Genomic DNA, 19038 nt, shown 5'->3' with positions numbered 1-19038 from the left:
AGATGGGTAACTATAATTCAAATAACCCATGAAAAGTGTTGGTATATCACTTGAAAAGCCCTCCACTCAGCTTTGATCTCCTTGAGAATAGGCGTTGAGAATTAACTTCTTGCCTTTTTTCTTTTGTTGAAGTAAATACTTTATCCAAAAATAATTATATTAAATGCTTCGCCATCGAAATTTCTCAGGTCACTTATACATAGCCTTTCTCTATAATAACCTCTCAACCGATATTTCATGATACACATTGCTTTTATTTGGTGGTTAAATCTATTCTCTGAACGAGTAGAGCGTCATTCATCCTATCTCTAAAAATATTATAGAAAGATAATACTACTCTGAGTGCCTGATAATCCTTGTTCCATGAGTATGATAAATCTATAGACTCATGGGACTTTAGTGTTCCCGTATGGCAGAAACCTGTGTTGTCGTCGAGGCCGGTGTATCAGCACGAAGTGCATTTGCTTTGCCGGGAAATAAACCTTGTTCAACCGCTCGTCCGAAGTTGATTAACACATCATCTTCTCATCGCCTGCATTCCATGAACAGTTAGAAACCGGTTATGGGCACTGGAGCTCGTGTTTCGTGCATTGCATACTGGACCTTTGATGGCAGTCTTCGCCGGAATTAATGAGATGACTTTGGGCCGCAAGCACCCGCTGAAGCTATTCTAATACGGCTGCGTGGGAAGGTATATGGCGACAAATACCAATATATATATGTGCTAATAGGAAGAATAGCGGACAAATAGCCGTCGCGCTCTTGAGTATAATACAGTATTGATATATTTGACAACAACGCCTTCCAAAGAGATGCACCTTCAAGAATATATGTCTGGAGTAGTTAGAGTAGTTAGACAAGGCCGAAAAATGAAAATTAAACAAGGTACGCTTTGGCCATGAGTATGGTAGACAACGAGGAATCAAGGAAACAGGAGAGATGATGGACTAGGTTGAGTCGATGTAGAAGTCGGGAGATATGACGGACAAGGAAATGGTTGAGGGACAGTAAGAGGGCGCGCCGGCCAGGATGGAAGCCCGAGTAGATAGTAGAGATTAGAGAGTCAAGAGGAGTGTTTGAGATGGGAAGAAAGGGGAATAAGGAGAGTATAAAAAATTGTGATTGAGACCAAACGCTTCAAGTCAAGGATTTCCAGAATCGCTAAAGATAAGAAACAGACACTGAAGGGGGACCGCATGGCTTTTTTTTTCGAGTGTGGCAGGTATCATGAGAGCATCATTATCATGCGAGAAGAATTCAAGATCATTCCCAGAAGGTGAAAAGACACGCAGGATATCAAATTCAATCATCTAGTATGTCTCGACAGAGCGTGTTCCGCGCAGCTGTATCCTGGCGCGGGACAATGGGGAGAGACTGTTTTCGCAGGTCGGCTGAGGGGAATTGGCGCGGCGCATGCGCTGCGGCCAGCCCATGAGCCTTTGCGCGTCGGTGGCGGTGGCAGAGTCGATGACATAGCGGACGTTGTTTTCATCCACTCCCTCAATTTGAACACGCGGGGGTTGCACAGTTACACTTGGGAGATGGATGATGTCGTCGTCGCTGTCCTCAGGAGAAAGGCTGCTGCGGCTGTCCTTGGAGGGAGTTGAGTGCGCTTGCATACAGTAGACGGCACCCGGGGTGTTTGGTCTTTCTGAGTTGGTATAGATAATCGTAGACAGGTTGCTGACAGACTCAGAGCGACCACGCTTATGCGAGTTCGGCGTGGTTTTAGAGCTGGAGGTGCCAGGCTTGTCGTTGCTAGCACGGTAGAGCACGTCCATGTATGTGAGCTGCTCACCCGCTGATCCGCCAGTTTCCTGTGACTGCCTAATGTCTGCCAGTAAGCCTGGGGATGGGGCAGGGGCATCGGTGTGTCTCCGGCGAGCAGGAGATGGGGATACACGGCGAAAAAGTCGGTCGTAGCTCTTTGATGGAACACTAGTGGAAATGCTCTGTCGAGATTCGGCATTTCTTCTGTGCTTCTTGAAGGATCCCTTTCTGATGATCTTGGAGATCGATCCAGCAGAAGCGCTGCGGTTCAAACCAGGGTGTTCATGATTGAAAGTTGCCTGTGTAGGAGATGGGGTAAAGGGTGGTCCGGCAGTAGGAACAGGAACACGCTTAAATGCCTCATGCGAGTTAATTTCACGGACAATTGCATCCTGTAGACTCTCATAAGTGGGATGAGGGCTTGTAGCCTGTGTTGACAAATATGCTTTGTTGAATAGATCCATCATTTCGGAAACCTTGAAACGTGGGGAAGGCTGAACAGGGCTAGGCGCAGGAACAGGGCTATGCATGACCTCAGCGATACTAGGAGCTCGCTTCATTTCGAGGGTTGAGGGAGTGGGTGGTTGTATTGCTTTATGTGCAATCTTCGGCCGGCCTTGGGCGGCCAGTTGTGTGTTGATTGATAGGTCTCGCACATTCTTCCGCGACGTGGATCCAGCGGAAGGAGGCGGGGACAGAGACTTGGGTGTCAAAGACGATATGCGGGCAGCCGGGGTCGGAGGTTGTAATTCTGGAAGGCTTTCCGCAGTCTCGCCATTTGCACTATTGTCATCGCTTAAGGGAGGAGGAAGCGTGGGACTATCTGGCAATGGGGTATTGCTCCATCGCTTGCCTTGTTTGTAGGCCGGGGGAACACCAAGGCGTTGGATAACAGGGGGCTGTGCCTGTTCCTGGCCGTCCTCAGCGGACAAGCTCGGCGCAGAATTTTGCTGCCGAAGGAGGCTGCTAGACTGTGAGGCTCGCGACGAAGCATTTGAAGCGTCGTCTGGAGAGGCAGAACGGTTGCGCAAATCTCCATCTGATGTCCAGTTGTGTTTCCGTGGGCCACGCTTCTGGCCATCCGGACTCAGGTTGCGTACCCGTCCAGGCGCAGGAGGAGACGACCGGCAGCTTAACGCAGATAAGGAGCGCGATGGCGCATTATATTTTGCAATATTTCGGTCAGCCACATCTTCCTGATATAGAGCGGATAATAAGCGTGCGCCTGCTATGCCACTTCGATATTGTATACGAAGAAATCTGGTCATGTTCCGTTCCGCGACATCCTCGTTGTATGGACTGGTAGGGGGAGATATGATTTTGGGAGGATCAGTATCTGGGAAGCGCAATGCATCCAACAGGTCAACATGTCGCGCATTGGGATCCTTAGGGATAGCTGGGCGGCCCGGTATCGCGGGAGGATATTGGGATTGTGAGGATGATGGACGTTCGGCTAGATGTTGGTCTAGATCTTCAAACTGCTTTTCAATCTGGTCAAAGTGATGCGCCACGTCGTGCGCCTTGAAAGCTCTTAGACCTGGCGAGGGAAGCGCAGGTGACGGAGGACCAGGAGCCAGAAAGCCAGGCTCGAGGGCACTGAAGTAGGGCCCCTCTGAATCGCTTCCACCCAATCCCGGACTCGTTGATGGTCGCGAGGGTGAGCGCTCTGCTTGAAATAGCTTTTTCAAGGCTACCATATTGACAATAGAGCCTTTTATTCGTTCCACGAGCTGAATGAGAACCCGAAGCCAAAGAATCAGAGGCGCACGAGGCGGCTCCAAAAGTGACGTCGAGAGACAGTGAGGGAAAAAAAACTTCAATCTAAAATAAATTGAAGTGGAGTGCGACTAGACCGGTGGCCGCCGTGAAGAACTCAAACAGGCGGAGTCATGGCAACATTGAAGCTCTCGAGATATTCGAAACCGTCATACGGTATCAAGTGTTATCCCAACGGGCCATGATGGAGAAGAAAGAGAAGAAGAGCAAGGAAAGTCAAGACACATGAGGGACCAGGCAGCGGAGACTTGCCTTGTCAAGAGGCCGGCGTGCAGATCCCAACACCATTTCGAGTGCCTGGATTAGGGGGGCACAATGACCCGGTCTTCTCCATGATCCGTCGCCGTGGGCACAGATGGGGCCAGGCCGATGCGGCACGACGGTTCGAACGCTAAGAAATTAAGAGTGCTCCATCCGACGGGGGTCAGTCTTGACGGCTGTCGCTCCAACCTGGCCTGCGTGAACTTAAACGGACTCGACGGTGTCGTGTGTCGCCGATACGAAGGTTTGATTTTTTTTTTTTTTTCTTTTCTTTTTTCTTTTTTTTTGGCCTTTTGACTTTTCGTCGTTGACCATCTTGAGGCGATTCTCTCGGGCATCGCCCGCTGAGCGGGCCTGCCTTCACGGACCATCCTGGGCCATCGGAGCCATTGAGGGGGTCAAACATATGCAGCTAACAGAACCTTTCTCCGGAGTTAAACGTCCAGGGCGCATCATAGGCTGTAAGCTTAGAACTTCCGCTCTAGTTCGAGCTCGGGGGGTCCACCCTTGACAGGACGTTTCTATGTCAGGGCTAACATGGAAAAATAGCCCGCGCGGGAACGGAATCTCTGCGTGATTCTTAGTCTCTTGATGGCTCGGGATTTGATCCCTATTTGACAGGATCGCGCACAGTGGACACGCAATGGCCATGGTGATGCTAGACATGTCCGCGGCCGACGGACCGGAATAGATGCCCCTCCAAAGCAACCCGCCCTGTGCATCCGAATGGCTGCCTTCCTGAATCCACCGACAAGGAGGGAGAGGGCCGAGGGGAATGGAGATGGAACTGGGCAGCGTGATGGAGTTCCCAATTTCCGCCTGGCTGACGATTGGTGTGATGAAAGGATCGACAGCCCACCGCGTGGGGCCATCGCGTTCCTTAGCGGGACGAGCCTGTGAACCGAGTGCCAAAATTGGGTTGGTTGGATGATTCCGACTGCCTGGAGCCACTGGAGCTGGACCGCCGCCTCGGGCCAGGGGGCTTCAGGCGAAGGAACGAGGCGGGAACAAAGAAATGACGGGCGCAGGGACCCGGGATGTGCAATTTCAGATGTGAGGATGGGCAGAGAGAGCGTCTCCTGGAGTCGCCCATTTTTGGGCCCCTATCGGTCCATTGGGCTTAGTTGGTGGAGATGCAACCAGAAATAGACCTGGGACGACGTATCTCAGCCGCGGTTCCCCCGTCTCCTTTGGGCGTCACGAGGGGAACAGAAGACACTCAGGGGTCATTGAGAACCGAGTACCGAGTACGTCGTACCCCATCCGGAGTACAAAGGACGCTAACTGGCATCGGAATACATCGATTGATCAATTGGTCCGCTATCCGGAAGACTTTGAAATCCAATAGGTGTCTGGAGCGGGGAAGGAGGTCGAGCGTTGACGAAGATCAGGTGTTCCCCTGACAGGTTGACCGTTGTTGTTCAGTGACCCGAGTCTGGAGTCGGTCGCCCGTCCTCTAGACCTCGTTGACTCCATCAAGCGAACTATACTGTATTCTACTAATTATGCGATGTTGGGAGACACATCTGGAATATGATTCTGGACTTCAATCCCAAGGACGATAAATCTAGAAGATCTGGACTGGCGTGTAGTTCCCGGTTCCTTCCTGTTCCCCCCCCCTGTTTGCCCCTGAATACCAATTTGATCCACCAAATCTCACCCCAATCTCGTGCTAAAATGGCCTTTTTCTTTCTCTCGATCGATCGATTCCGATGAGGATGGGTCGCGAACGGGTCTTTGCGGCTACGATCGTCGGGCCTGGGGAGGGCGGTCCCAACACCACCACCATGAGCAAATTCGATGTAGAAACTTTATAGACGGGGCCATGCAATGTTAATGTGATTGTTCTCGACACGAGCCTATCTGTGTGTAACTGTGATGGCGTGAGACAATCTGCGGAGAGGATCTAGATCGCGGGCTGAATACCGTGATAGGAAATCACCATGCGCTCTCCACTCAGTCACAAGTCAAGAACTGGCTCGCTGCACCGGAAAAATGGCCCTTCAGCCTGCATTTGTCTCCGATCGCTAAAGCTAATTTTACTTGACTTGGGGTTCCTCGTGTGCCCGGTGTGCCTGGTGTGCTTCCTGCAGGCGACACGCAGATTGTGCGACCGTTCCAAATACTTCGCAGATTTAAATGTCCGAAGACGGAGCAAACAAAGATGACTGGAAAAATGGATAGAACCGATTCCATGTGAAAAAAAATGAGGAAACAATGCAAGCTAGAAAGCCTCTCACAAAGAACTATGGCTGGTGGTTATGCCCGTGCCTAGGAAATGAAACCCTCGAGAACCCATCGAATGCCCTATTCATGGAGTTGAGATCCAGATCATAATGATTGGGTCCCTCAACCATTCCATGGTCAATCAACCGAAGAAATAAAGACCAGAAAGTGAAAAAATGGGATAAAAACGCCTTTCCAACACCTTGCAGTTATGTCAAGTTTGCCTATTACCTTCATCCTTGTGCCTCATCACTTTCCGCATGACGAGTTTCAGAATCTTCAGCCACAGCTTGCTCCTCAGGTGCTCTGGGAGCCTCTTCGGATGTGTCTTCCACCTTGCGGGCCTCCATTAGAGCAATCATGCGGGTTCGGAGCCGGTGGTAACGAGTCTTGGCCGCAGTTTGAGTGATGTTCAGCGACTCACAAACCGCAGCCCAGTCAATCTTAACGAGAGAGAGAAAACCCCGTTAGTAAATTCAACACCATGTGAATTCATGTGAACATGAGCGGAAGATGGATGAACAGAGAGATGCGACTCGCACGAATAGCAATCTGTGTCGTCCATAAAGAGCAAGGAGCACATGGGTCAGGGTGACATTTGATCCAGGAAGCCCAAAATCGATATACTTACTGCACCACCACCATTATTGCTGTAGCAAGCCCACATCAGCAGGAGATTGGCGTCATTTGACGCTTGGGCCCGATCGACATTCTTCCGAGGACTGGCCTTGGGCTTGTTCACTTTGGCTGGCATGGTGATGTCAGAATGGAAGGTCTAACTGAACGCTCTGTCATTAGCTGCAAAAAGACAAGACCCGGGGAAGACGAAGACTGTGAAGCCAAGTACAACGAACTGTAGGCACGTGTGCTTAATGCAAGATTGTGGGTCTGATATGGCTCGGTAAGCAACGGAAGGAAGGATTGAACGAGATGGTTAGGGGAGGAAGTAGGGCCTCAACCAACATCAGTCTCAAGGTCGATTTGCATGAGAACAACCAAACGACCGGATTTCACCATTCAAAAGCATGACGCTAGTGGGAAAATGGGCCACTCGCAAGGGAATGGTGGTACGGAAGAGCAGGTCTCAGTGATAGATAGGTATGATAGCAGCCGAAGTAACATGTCACTCTAATTGAATGGAATAATCTAGGAGATGAGTTTAATGTGTAGATTCTGTATTCTGAAAAGTGATAATTCAGCAATGACCAGAAAGTACATGTTTAGAATATGAGTGCGATATTGTTGAAATCAAATATCAATGATCACCATCCGGGCCAACTTTGAGACACGAAAAAAATCATGGAACATGTGTAGATTTCCGCAAGAGCAAGAAGCTTTGTACTCCATTTCCAGGAAATGGCAAAAAAAAGTCTTTGTAACCCACTATCAACCGCCTGCAAATCGACTTTGGCACCATTCTTGGCTCGATTGAGAAATCAAAATTTGAGTCGTCTCCTAGGAAGCTGTCACAGGTGAAAAATAGAATTGTGCCTGGATATGCAAACTTACGACCCTTCAGCTTTGGAATCGTAAGCATCCTCGGTATCGCCCTTGTTCTCAGTTTTCGGGGCTGTGGACTTCTTTGGAGTTCGCCTCACGGTCTTCTTGTTGACTGAATTACCGAATTCGGCAACGTCAGACTGCTCGGTACCCACGTCTCCTTCGCCGTAATCCTCGACATGCTCGACCAGATCGCGCACTTTTCGGAATCGAGCCTTCGCGGTGCTCAACGGAATTCCCATTCGGTCCGCCACTTCACGGTGATTGGCCTGTATTGAAAAATAAAATGAGCGTGATATGCAGATTATCATGGATGGAAGTTGCAGTCACTTACGGGGCCACCGTGGACTTCGAGGTGTTCCCACACCAGAAGAAACAGTTTCATGTTCAAAGTCGGTTTTGCCGTGGCCGAGTGCTTGGTAGCAGGCTTAGACTTTTGCACCTTGTTGGCAGCCATGGTGGCAATCGGGTTTCTGACATCATTTAAAGTATCAGCGGATGCTTTGCTGAGTGCTCGTATAGAAATCTCTTCATGGAAGAACATAGAAGGGGGAGGGTAGAGACTGACCGGTATGATGAACGATGCTGACACAATTTTGTACTGGTACGAAAAATGAAGTTGGGATCGTATGGAGGAAAGAAGATTAAGTCAGGGAGGAATAGAATGAGAAAGAGCAAGATAAGTTGGTGACGAGGATGTGGAGGAAGGCGAGAGACCTAAACTGCGGATTTATATAAACGTCTCATTCAAAAATCCTTCGAGTTGATCTCAGGACGCTCAATCACTCTGAATGGTTATTCAATCGAGTAAGTATTGTAATATCTCGCATATGCTATCAAGTAGTTGTTATTGTGGCAGCTAGACTCGTGACTGCTATTCTGAATATTAAATGCCGGTCACAATTCTTAAAAGATTTTTACGATCATCTTAGCCCATACCGATCACGTCTAGCTTTCTGAAGAAGAATTGGAAGACTCTAGGATCAATTACAGCCCATTCACTTTTTTTGAGACTCAGAGAAGGCGCCAATAGTAACTATTTTCGAATCGGCCAACATGTAGGTGTCCACCGGGTCATAATTTTGTAGATACTCTATCGATCCAGCTTCTCAGAAAATGTGGGTGTATTTCCGGGAACCATGCTCACAGAAACGTAGCCAAGCGTCTGGTATCCGGTTTCAAAGTTGACTGCACATTACCCCAGCATGCTTGTGTATCTGCATGCTCATATATCCTCATGCATCCTTCAAGCCTCATCCTCATCCTCCTTGATGAAGTCCTCGGTCACAGCATCCTTGATCTGTTCCATCTCGCGCTCTTGGGGCTCTTCATTGATCTCAGAAGGTCCCTGTGGAGTTGTTTTTCTTGACCGCTTGCGCTTGGGCTCTTCATATTCGCCCTCAACGCTGACCATGCGCTTTTGGAAACGTTTGAAGCGGCTTCTGGCAGCTTCAGGGGTGATCCCACAGCATTCTGCCACAGCCTTCCAGTTGATCTGGAAAAAGAATCAATGTCAGAATAAATGGCACTTCAGTGGAAAGAGTTGTATATATACTGTGTTTTTATGTTCACTGAGAAGGCATGCCCAGAGCAAACCAAGGTTGTCAGTTGAACTAAGAGGCTTGAGGAATGGCCTCAGGGGGATATTAGAGACCTGGGTAAACGAAAGGCTGGGCATTTTTGAGTCTTCAGTACTCGAGATTTCTGTCAAAAAGTAGAATGAGGTAAAATTTCAAGGATGGAATGGACAAACTTGGTTGCGACAGAACGTATAATGAGTGTCGGGATTTTGTGTGCTGGGTAAGGTTTATATAGCTCAGAGTCTCCAGCGTTTGACCAGTGACTCAATCCACCAACAGTCAGTACATGCATACCTTGCATAAGAGAGATTACCAAACAAAGCCTTGTGTTTAGTCATGTTCATTGGAGATATCTTCTGGCTACAAGCATGTTCTGAGAGTCAAAACCACAGCACTGGGCGCACTCTTTCGAGAATCGACTAGCAGAGAAATCTGTGACGTATCAACATGATTGAGTCCAGCTTCGGTGCGGATGGGCACTTCAAGCTTCATCTTCACCAGTAGCTTGCAATTCTTCATCCTCATCCTCGCCAATTTCCTGCTTAATGTCCTGCTTTCTCTTCTTGCCCTTGTTCTTCCTCGCCTCCTGGGATCGGTAGTCGTCACTCTCCTTACACATAGCTCTCATTCGACGCTTTATTTTGAGCAGACGTCCTTCAGCTGCAACCGGGCTAATGCCAAGCACTTTTCCAATGGCATCCTTGTCGGGCTGTTCATCCCGATCAAATTAGCAAAATATCAGTTATCGTCAGTTATCGTAGAATACAAAGAACGAAGGGATGATATCAAAGTTCACTGGGAAAGTGTGGATGAACTCACTTTTCGCCCTTCAAGGTTGAAACCAACCCAGAGAAGCAGCAGGTTCGTTTCATCTCGAATTACCTTTTTGCTGTCACGAAGGGGGCCACCTTGCTGCATGCCCATAAACGATGGCACGTCCTGGTTATCGTCGAGCTTATCGGGAGTAGAGCTCATTCTGATGGATCTCCTGGACCATTGAATTTGTTTTCATGATCAGAAATAAAAAAAAGAGGTATGTTTAACAGGGGTTATAGACAAACAGAGAATATGCGTGTGCTGATGAAGGATTTTGTGTGTCCTGAAGAGAGGTGTTGTTGGTTGATGAGAAAGTGCGTGGAAAGAAAGGGAGGTGAGGATAAAATATTTGCTTTTATAATATGCCCAAAAGCCGATTTGTGTTTTTCAGGCAACGGCATACAAGGAAGGCTTCCACATATACACCGCCAAAACCTTCAATATTGAGAAACACATCTTAATTGGCTGTTTGCAAGAGGACAAAGCTTGATTTTGGCGTCACTTTACAAATTCAAATTCACGGTGATTGAGACAAGATAAGGGGGGGATGGGGAGTACAGCAATTTTTCTTTGGTCTCACGTTCATTTGTGAAGAATAATGAATAATCTATTCACTGGAATGCCCTCGCATTCCATAGATACAAGGCAGTGCAGAAAGTTTCAGTTCAATCACAAAATGAGCTTGGGAAAGACCCCTCCTCAGACGAATCCCTCTGGATAGGAGTGTCCGGGTCACAGGTATCAGCGATATCCATGGTGGTATTCTCGCAGAGCGAGCGCATCTTTCGGAATTTCTGTTTGGCACTCTTAACTGAGATTCCAAACACGGTAGCGACGGCCCTGAAGTCAACCTGTAGGCACCAAAGATTAACGTTCACAGATTACCCAGGAGTGATATGAAACTGACGAGAGAGTGGATCATGTTCATGATCATCATCACAAAGACCCTAAGGACCGGAGGTGCAAATTTCATAGCTGGTGTACATACCACATCGCCCCCGTTGTTCTTCATACAGACATAGAGAAACATGATATCCTCAGGAACCCGAGGATTGATGACACGGAGCTTTTCAAGATCAGGCTGCACAGGCTGCTTTTTCTTGACTTCTGAGGCCCGCAGCCTCTTGGGAGGTTCTTCGTCACTGGATGAGCGCTGAGGCCTCTTGGGTGGGTCCAGGTCCATGGGCGATCCCAAGTCCATGAGAAGATCGTTGCCCTTAGCCGCGTCCATTGAGGATATGAGATTTTGTAGCTACATAGTGACCTCAAATCAGCGGAATGAAATCAGACAAAACCCCCAATCCGGGGTGAAGAGGTGAAGATAAATGCATCACGTACAGATTTGTTTGATGGCTTTAGATTGATGTTTTCAGTACGTGCGCCGTACAATATCAGTGCGTGGAATAAGTTGTGACGTGCGAGAGGAAATGGGGGGAGGGAAGAGGTGCGTGGAGAGAAGTGAGAGGAAGAAGGGGGAGGGTAGAGACAACAATGAGGGGATTTTCCGAGTGGGCGAATGATCTAGAGAATTTACAACCCCATATTGACATGCATGCATAAAAGAATACACCTGCCAAAAAATATATGGATCTTATGGAATTGCTTCATGAACGCCCGCCTCGAGGGCTTCATGAAATCACGTGACTCGATTTTATATTGAGAGTTTCGTTTCTTCATTAAAGGAGTAACAGCTTGAGGCATTATGATTGACCAACAGTTCGCAAAAGGGACTCTCTGACAGCCTGCGTCAAGACAGTGTGGGCACCCCTAGCAGCATCAACGGCGCCATCTACCAACGCTTCATGCCCAGATCGAGCATCGCCGTCTTCTAAAGAAGCCTTGGAGCTATCACCTTTTAGCCAAAGCTCTGAAATTTCATCCCGTGTAGGCATGTATGCAACAACGCAAGCAGACATGATCGAACAATGTTCGGCCGGGTCGGTATCCAGCATGAGCTTGGGGCCAGAAGATCCCACCCCAGAACCGTCCGAGCTATCCGACACCAGGGCTGCGACACCACCGGCTACGAGGTCAAGACAATCAATATGCGCATCCGCAATGGCCGCTGAAGCAGCAGTGATGCACCCAGCGAGAACATTCATCATGCCCCACGAGGCGTCATGAGAATCTGGTGTATCTGCCCACCAACGATCATCCTCTGCTTCAAGGATAGTAATAGTGATATCGAGCCCACTCTTTGGCCAGCGCTCGGCAATGATAGCGCCACGCAGGGCAGTCTCAAGGTGAACGCCGAGGTCGCGTTCATTGGAGTCACGAATATGACCCTTGCGCTTGCGAGCTGCAAACGGCGCATATTTGACATGGGTGGTCAAGACAATGTTTGGAGAGAACGCAGCAGAACGGGGCAGTGGCTTGGGACCATGAACTGTGCAGGCAAGCTTGAGAGCAGAGGACGGAGGAATCAGAGACTTGGGGTTGGCGCGCAGCAGCGAGAGAAGCAGACGGTTCAAATTCAAGGTATGAAGAGCCAGAGGCAGTAGGAATGAGACCAGTTTTAAGAACTAACATAATTAGAATCAGCGAGGGCCATCAACATTTGCGAAATGAGCTTCATGTGCCTTACAGATTTTCCTCAGGTCGGTAGGCTGTCGCTGGCGTCGAGGACGTTCTGCAGCTCCAGTGCCAGATTGAGCAGTAGATGCAAAAACCACCGGCCTTGTGCCCCCGGGGGGGCCATTGACTCGTCTCCTGTCAGCCATCATCTTGAAGGATAGGTTGAAAGACGTTGACAATGGTCAGGCCCAAAAACGGAAATCTTAAGTGTTTGGCAGGTTTGCACCTGGTCCCCACCTCCAGGGCTCGTGATTGCCGACCGCCTTGGGTTTTTCGCCCTTATTTCTTCTCCTCGCCCTTTTGCTTTTCTTCTTCTTCCACACTCTTCCGTGTTGTTTACGGTTTGCATTAGCACCCTTTCTAATGACGAAAGGGTTGCTTTCCATTACAGGCTTGATTTACTGTCTCTACTTCTACTAATTGTAAGTACCAAATTGCTTTTGCTTTGCACAGCACACTTCCCGCTGCCTGTCTACATGAGGAAAATTTCCAAAATTTTCTGTTCGGCGACCAATCAATGGGCCAAGAACAACATGCACTACCATCTGAATGACACCCCTTTTAAAAAACTTGTTCATTTTTTTTTCAACGTGATCAGTCCAAGAATTGAGACTGACTATGAATCAAGACAGGACCTGAATGGAGCTCACTGACCTAGCTACCGAAGTGGTGCTGGAGCTTGCCAAAAGGTAAGCCATTTTTTTTTTTTTTTTTAAAAAAAAATCCACCCAAGAGCCCCCTAGCGTGATGAGAAAAATTTTTCAGTTCTGCTTCTGCAAAAATCTTGAAGATAACCAAATACCATTACCAAAACCTTCTGATGCTATTCACAACCTGTCGCTGTCTTGATCTATTTATCTCTTCTAAGACTTTCTGCTGACAACAAAAAAGGTGTTTCTTAGTCATCGCAGCTCCTGCTTGCTCCTTGCCCAGTTGGGTTTACTAGATCGTAAAGGTACGGACGCGTAACCTTTTTTTTTTAACCGTGCACACTTCCCTTTTTATGATGACACCTAGTCAATCCATTCAACGATCTCTGGAACCGCCCCTCGGATACGCATCCATTCTGGACAGTGGTGCCTTTGCGCCCAGGCGTCGATCTTTGTTCCCGCCTCCCTTATACCGGACCTCTTGTATCCTTCGAGACGCAGAGGGAGGAAGGTTGTGGAGCACCGGTGTTCATAGGCTCAGTCAACGCCTGGTTCTGCTGGCTCAGCTTGGCTCTGCTATGTCTGACTTGTGTTGCCCAACTGGGTTCGGCTGCTTGTCCGTCTTGGGTGACAGTCGGGCTCAGGCGGTTGACAGGGGATGGGATGAGTTAAACTGGCTTAACTGATAAATTATCCCCTGCATGCTTTTTTTGCTTCGTGGACATGCCTCCATCTCTGGAATCATAATTCTCTGTATGAGACTCTTGCTGATTATGTCTGCAGTTTAATAAATGCTCTAATAATCATTAATTATTTTTAAATTTAAAATTTCTCATATCCCAATTTTTGAATGTTTTTTTGCCTTCCACAATTCACTTAGCAAGTAATTGAATTGATACATAAGCTATATACTGAAGGAGTTTAAAGGAAGAGAAAACATGGTCAAGAAGCGAAAAAAAAAGTCAAACCCGTGTACTCCCCGGATCCTCAAACAGGCACAACAACGAATTGACCATCGGAGGGAAAAAGATTTTTCGAGAGTAATCTAACCACCCAGCCAGCCTTCTAAACACTCAGGGAATTAACAGCTCAAAGCAAAAAAAAAAGAAACAAAGCCCTACCACTCCCTTTTTTTCTTCTCTTTCTTGCGGGGCAAATCGACTCGAGTGGTCGTTTCTAGGGTCAGCATATCAAAAACCAATAGCCTCGTGTTCTAAAGCAGCACTGTCCTCTACCCAGTCAGTGTGGCCAGTCGTGGTTGGATGATTCACAACGAGATCATGACGCCTTCGATCATCCTTACTCCTTCCCTTCGATCGGCGTACTGGTACCGTTCGATCGGGTCATACTATAGGGGGCCTGTGAGATCGAGTCAGGACAAACAAGGCTCTGTGATTAATTAGGAGATAGACAACGAAAACACTTACGAGAACCTTCTTAGCATTACATATCCTCCACGCGAGATTCAGAACATTGCCGTCTGCTTTGACAACTTCGGGCGCCAGCTCGACTCCGAACCTATACCTGGCCGTTAGAGGGGAAGATAGAGATACATAGAGGGACGCGAATAGAAACTCACATTTGATGGACGGCAAATACAACACGCTTGGCGAACTTGCCATCCCTCTCGACAAGACTGCCAAACTGTTCGTCTGCAGTTTCCGGCGCAATCTCAGGATCCCGGTCAAAGCAGTTGCGAACAACGGGTAGGAGGGCTTGCTCAACGGCCATTTGAACAATGCCATCAACGTCTGCGAAAGTGTCATCTTCGTGAAAGCGGCGGATGCGGATCTCAAAGGGTCTCGATATAGCCATTACGTTGTGCAAGCCGTTGTGGTGGTAGCGTAGCTCGAAGACACCCTGCGTCCAGAAAAGCTTGTCACCAGTGAAAATAATCTCGCCGGAGGCAAGGTCGTGCCCATCGCGGCCCTTTTGCTCAGGGGACCGAACAACCACGTCACTGGAGATAATGCCCCTTTCACAAGTCATGTTGTCATAGAAGCCTTCGTTGGTAGCAACCCAGCGACCCTGAGATGACACGCGGCTGACCTCGCGCGAGGTATTGTCGGTGACACGGTAGATACCAATCCAATCCTTCTTGCTATGATTGAGGGGCGCAGTCCATTTGACCTTGATCGGAGCGCCGTATTCGAAAGTCAAATTCTTCAGGTCACCTCTACGGTCCAGCGGCATGCGTGCGTTGGCACCCTCACGGCCTTTGCCTTGTTCGCTCTCATCGAACGACTGGGCATCTGTTCCCTCGACCGATAAGGAATAGTCGGAAAGATCGAGGCCAGCTAGTTCGGCATCGATGCGAGAGATGGTAACGCGAGCAGGATACTTTTGGAAAAGAGCAGTAGTATCTTTGACAAAGGTGTTTACACCAGCAGCAAGCTTGGGACGCGCATTATCGAGAAGCTCCTCGATAAACTCGAAAGAATCATCAAACATCTTGTCGACACTTCCGTGCAGCTGCTTTAGAGACGGCGGCAGAGACTTCTTGAGATTCTTGACGACGCCGCCATCCTGACGAAGACTGCGGCCATAAAGCTTCTGCATGTGAGGGCGCTCCACGAACTGGATAAAAGCCAAGCTCAGGATATGACTCAATAAAGCTAGGAAGGTGACAGCACCGCTACTCGTGATGAGAACCGCGCCCCAGACACCCGCAAGACCGAGGACGCGCTCGGGGTTATTGAGGAAACGGTAAATACCATCATATGTGAGCTTGGGTGACTCGTCGAAAAAGAAATCGCCATAGAACCATCCAAATTCACCAAGAGACTCATAGATACTGATAGAGGTCCAGAGTTGCAGGCTAATCAGACCAGCGCCCAGAACATGTCGGAACAGCACTAGGCCATAGCCCCAGTCGGCTGGGAAGGTGTACATCTTCCACGCTGCAGCGATGAAACTGGCGTAACACATAATCATACTGAGATGGTAGGTACCCTTCCACTGGTTCCACGCCTCCTGCGGGGTTTCACCAAATTTGAGGAAATGCCGGGTCCAGGCCTTGCTGTTGGACTGGTTATTGAGCAGGAACCCAATTCCTACAGAGTACCACACCCGCCACACAACGGCATTGACCACGAAGAGAAGCTGATACCGCAGCGTGGACGGGGTCAATGCGGTGACTGCAAATACAAGTAGCTGGACGAGCATGATGGATGAATCCGTGGTTCTATACAAGTCCAAATTATGCAGCCCGAGGAGGTTGTGGACCGATGGAGGCGGCTTGGCCGAGTACGAGGAGGTTGCGTTGGGAGCCAGGTCTTCGGATGGAGTAGGCGCGGTCGGAGTGTCCAGATCGGTTGGGAGGCTGCTAGTGGAGTCGACACAGACTGATCGCTTGCGGGGAGGAGGCGGGTTATAAGTCTTGTCAATGTGCGGGTTCTCAACGAGGACCAAGAACGCGAATTGTGCTGCATGGGCAATGATAGAGATAAACAGCACTTTATAGCTGGCAGCCATCAGTGATATGCCGTAGTAGCCTGCATATCCGACCGAGTACATGGGATGCGGTGCCATCTCAAAGACGCCGTCGAAGGTTAACTCCTGGTCGATGAGATAGAAAAAATCGCCCCAGTACCAGGCATAGTCCTTGACTACTCGATGGGCGTCTAGCTTGACCCAAAGGTTAAAAAGCACAAGAACGATGCCAGCCATCCATCGGAGGGCGGTCATGAGTATACTCTCGTCCACCGGGAGGTGACCACAGGCTATCGCAAAGAGACAGTAGGAGGTGAAGTCACACATCAGGATCAAGTCCACTAGACGCCTAAAGACAAGCCATGTGTTGTATTCAAGGGGAGCACTTTCAAACGAATAATCCTGCGGAATCTTTGTCTCTAGCTCCCGCTTGATCCAATTGTACAGCGCCGGGTGTGGGTTGTCCCCCTTGGCCGGGTTAACGAAAATCTTCGTCTTTTCTGCCCATCGGATCAAGGTCTTGTGATGCGATTGGTTGTGCAACAGCCATCCAATTCCTCCATTATAGGCTGCTCGCCAGAACAGGTAAACCACGGCGAAGACCGGCACCTTGAAACTGGAGGGAAGAGCCCAGAGGAGCAGGATGTGGATGCCAAGCAGAGCGATCACGACCAAATCTCCTATATTTTTCGGTTCAGATGGCGACAGGAGCTGCGAGACCATGTCATGGGTTTGTGGCACGGTGAAGACTATCGTTTGGGACGGATTCCGAATTAGCGGGGAAGCTCCACAATAGCAAGGGACTGGACGGAAGGGGGGGGGGAAGAGATCGCTCAATCGCGTGCAGGTAAACCAGAAAGATCAAGCAGCGTTTTGCAGGGGTTGCGATCCAGATCCTTCCAGTTATATTTTCGCAGAGAGTACATCCAAGTGACAACACGTAGACACATACCTGTTCCATCTGGTGTCCGACCAAAGGTCTTCTTGTCCTTGCCAGCGGCGTCCTTGAGCTCTACTTCCCCGGTAGCAGCCAGAGCATCGCGACCCCCAGTTGAATCAGGGTACGAAATTATTCTCTCTCGTAGCCCGTCGGGCTGCTGGGCACCTGTTGAACGGCCCTGGTCCATGATGTTGTTGAGGAAGAAGGGAATTGTTGGGGCGCGGTCAGTGACGACAGTTGCATGTGACAGTGGGTTCTGCTGACAACAATTGCCCTGTTTGCATCCACCCACCACGTCTACTATACCTACACCCGAGATTAGTTGGCCAGATTTTTTTGATCTTGGGTTTAGGGTGTCGCGTTAGGGCTGCAGGGGTGTCAAGGGCCAAGTCAAAAAAAGTTCTCAGAGCAGAGAGGACAGCGTATTTATACGCTAGGAATTGGATGAGAGTGGAACTCGAGGCTAACGACTCTATAGGAGCAGCAAACTTAGCGCCTGCGGGCCCCGAATGGAGCGAATGGAGCGGAACAGGAAAGAAACGGGTTCCATCGCATTCCCGGACACACTAAGCCCATCCGAGACGACATGAGGGAGCAACTACCGAGAGCACAGGCGAAATGGATGCTAAATGCCCGTGGCAGGTGGTTCCTAGGTGTCCGGGCCTTTGCGACCAGCGCTCCACGCCAATTCGCCGTTGGCCGATTTGTGCAGTCGGCAGGACGGGTTACACGTCGGTTTCTCCCACGCTTCCACGATGAGCACGGTGGGGCTCATTCCCGGGGGATGCGCAGCGGCAAATGCGGATGCCAGCACGACCCGCGAGGTTTGTGCATCCCCTCCACCTTCAACTGCACGGACGACCTGGCTGCGAACTAATAGCATCGATCAGTATGCGACACGGGCCTTCATGTTGGTTACAGTTGCGAGGCCATGCGAAACCTGCAGCAGAGATGAGTTGGCCGGAGAAAATGGACGGCGGGGAGGGTCCACAACATATTTGGCACCCTTCTGCTCTCCGACGTAACAGGGTCCACTAACACAAAGTCATCTGGGTGTCGTTAGCCTCCGCTGGCTGAATCGCAAGAGAAGTTCAACTGACAGTCGATGCTGAGCAATGGTGTGCAGGGGGGGGTTGATAATAAAAATGCATCTTCATCATGCATCATATGCACTGCCCTCATGCAGCAACAGGTGAGAGGGACAGGCCACCAGGTCTGGAAGCCAATGATATCATTTGCCCATCGGACCGTAGCTCAAAACCCCCGCTTCTCGTCTCACCTTTGGTGCATCAATGCACCAAGTGCATCGGTGCACCAGGCCTGTCCCACCGGTCGACCAGGATCATCATGCACTGGAGGCGGCAGAATCAAGATTTCGACGGCTGCTTAAGTTCTGACAGGACCAGGAAGAAAAAATTGGTACCTGGCACTGGTGGAGCACTGCCCCTCGTTGAGTGAGGGCTACCCCGCCAATCCTGATAAACCTAGACAAGGATCAGAGGTCCTATGGCTC

At 49.5% G+C, this 19038-nt stretch overlaps 9 protein-coding genes across 9 annotated transcripts; all 9 read right to left on the bottom strand.

Moving 5' to 3' along the window:
* Window positions 1-1310: 1310 nt before the first annotated feature.
* On the bottom strand, window positions 1311-3467 carry N7462_004940 (uncharacterized protein; the record flags this gene model as incomplete). Its single annotated transcript, XM_057076665.1, has 1 exon — window positions 1311-3467. One exon carries the CDS (start codon window positions 3465-3467, stop codon window positions 1311-1313), a length of 2157 nt encoding a protein of 718 aa, XP_056936170.1.
* A 2799-nt stretch (window positions 3468-6266) lies between these two features.
* On the bottom strand, window positions 6267-6787 carry N7462_004939 (uncharacterized protein; the record flags this gene model as incomplete). Its single annotated transcript, XM_057076664.1, has 2 exons — window positions 6267-6476; window positions 6665-6787. The coding sequence occupies 2 exons, from the start codon at window positions 6785-6787 to the stop codon at window positions 6267-6269; spliced, it is 333 nt and encodes a 110-aa protein (XP_056936169.1).
* A 751-nt stretch (window positions 6788-7538) lies between these two features.
* N7462_004938 (uncharacterized protein) lies at window positions 7539-7990 on the bottom strand (the record flags this gene model as incomplete). The annotated part of the gene is made up of 2 exons (XM_057076663.1): window positions 7539-7802; window positions 7868-7990. 2 exons carry the CDS (start codon window positions 7988-7990, stop codon window positions 7539-7541), a joined length of 387 nt encoding a protein of 128 aa, XP_056936168.1.
* A 789-nt stretch (window positions 7991-8779) lies between these two features.
* On the bottom strand, window positions 8780-9414 carry N7462_004937 (uncharacterized protein; the record flags this gene model as incomplete). Its single annotated transcript, XM_057076662.1, has 3 exons — window positions 8780-9028; window positions 9188-9237; window positions 9408-9414. The coding sequence occupies 3 exons, from the start codon at window positions 9412-9414 to the stop codon at window positions 8780-8782; spliced, it is 306 nt and encodes a 101-aa protein (XP_056936167.1).
* A 180-nt stretch (window positions 9415-9594) lies between these two features.
* On the bottom strand, window positions 9595-10088 carry N7462_004936 (uncharacterized protein; the record flags this gene model as incomplete). Its single annotated transcript, XM_057076661.1, has 2 exons — window positions 9595-9822; window positions 9933-10088. The coding sequence occupies 2 exons, from the start codon at window positions 10086-10088 to the stop codon at window positions 9595-9597; spliced, it is 384 nt and encodes a 127-aa protein (XP_056936166.1).
* A 506-nt stretch (window positions 10089-10594) lies between these two features.
* N7462_004935 (uncharacterized protein) lies at window positions 10595-11160 on the bottom strand (the record flags this gene model as incomplete). Its single annotated transcript, XM_057076660.1, has 2 exons — window positions 10595-10780; window positions 10918-11160. 2 exons carry the CDS (start codon window positions 11158-11160, stop codon window positions 10595-10597), a joined length of 429 nt encoding a protein of 142 aa, XP_056936165.1.
* Window positions 11161-11629: 469 nt separating this feature from the next.
* N7462_004934 (3' exoribonuclease family protein) lies at window positions 11630-12652 on the bottom strand (the record flags this gene model as incomplete). Its single annotated transcript, XM_057076659.1, has 2 exons — window positions 11630-12451; window positions 12485-12652. The coding sequence occupies 2 exons, from the start codon at window positions 12650-12652 to the stop codon at window positions 11630-11632; spliced, it is 990 nt and encodes a 329-aa protein (XP_056936164.1).
* Window positions 12653-14452: 1800 nt separating this feature from the next.
* N7462_004933 (phosphatidylethanolamine N-methyltransferase) lies at window positions 14453-17712 on the bottom strand (the record flags this gene model as incomplete). Its single annotated transcript, XM_057076658.1, has 4 exons — window positions 14453-14512; window positions 14581-14671; window positions 14733-17334; window positions 17538-17712. The coding sequence occupies 4 exons, from the start codon at window positions 17710-17712 to the stop codon at window positions 14453-14455; spliced, it is 2928 nt and encodes a 975-aa protein (XP_056936163.1).
* A 462-nt stretch (window positions 17713-18174) lies between these two features.
* On the bottom strand, window positions 18175-18458 carry N7462_004932 (uncharacterized protein; the record flags this gene model as incomplete). Its single annotated transcript, XM_057076657.1, has 2 exons — window positions 18175-18391; window positions 18445-18458. 2 exons carry the CDS (start codon window positions 18456-18458, stop codon window positions 18175-18177), a joined length of 231 nt encoding a protein of 76 aa, XP_056936162.1.
* Between the last annotated feature and the right edge of the window lie 580 nt (window positions 18459-19038).

This window comes from Penicillium macrosclerotiorum (assembly GCF_028827735.1).
Source record: "Penicillium macrosclerotiorum strain IBT 26536 chromosome Unknown utg000003l_segment0_segment0, whole genome shotgun sequence".
NCBI lineage: Eukaryota > Fungi > Ascomycota > Eurotiomycetes > Eurotiales > Aspergillaceae > Penicillium > Penicillium macrosclerotiorum.
This window is presented reverse-complemented; position numbering and strand designations above follow the sequence as displayed.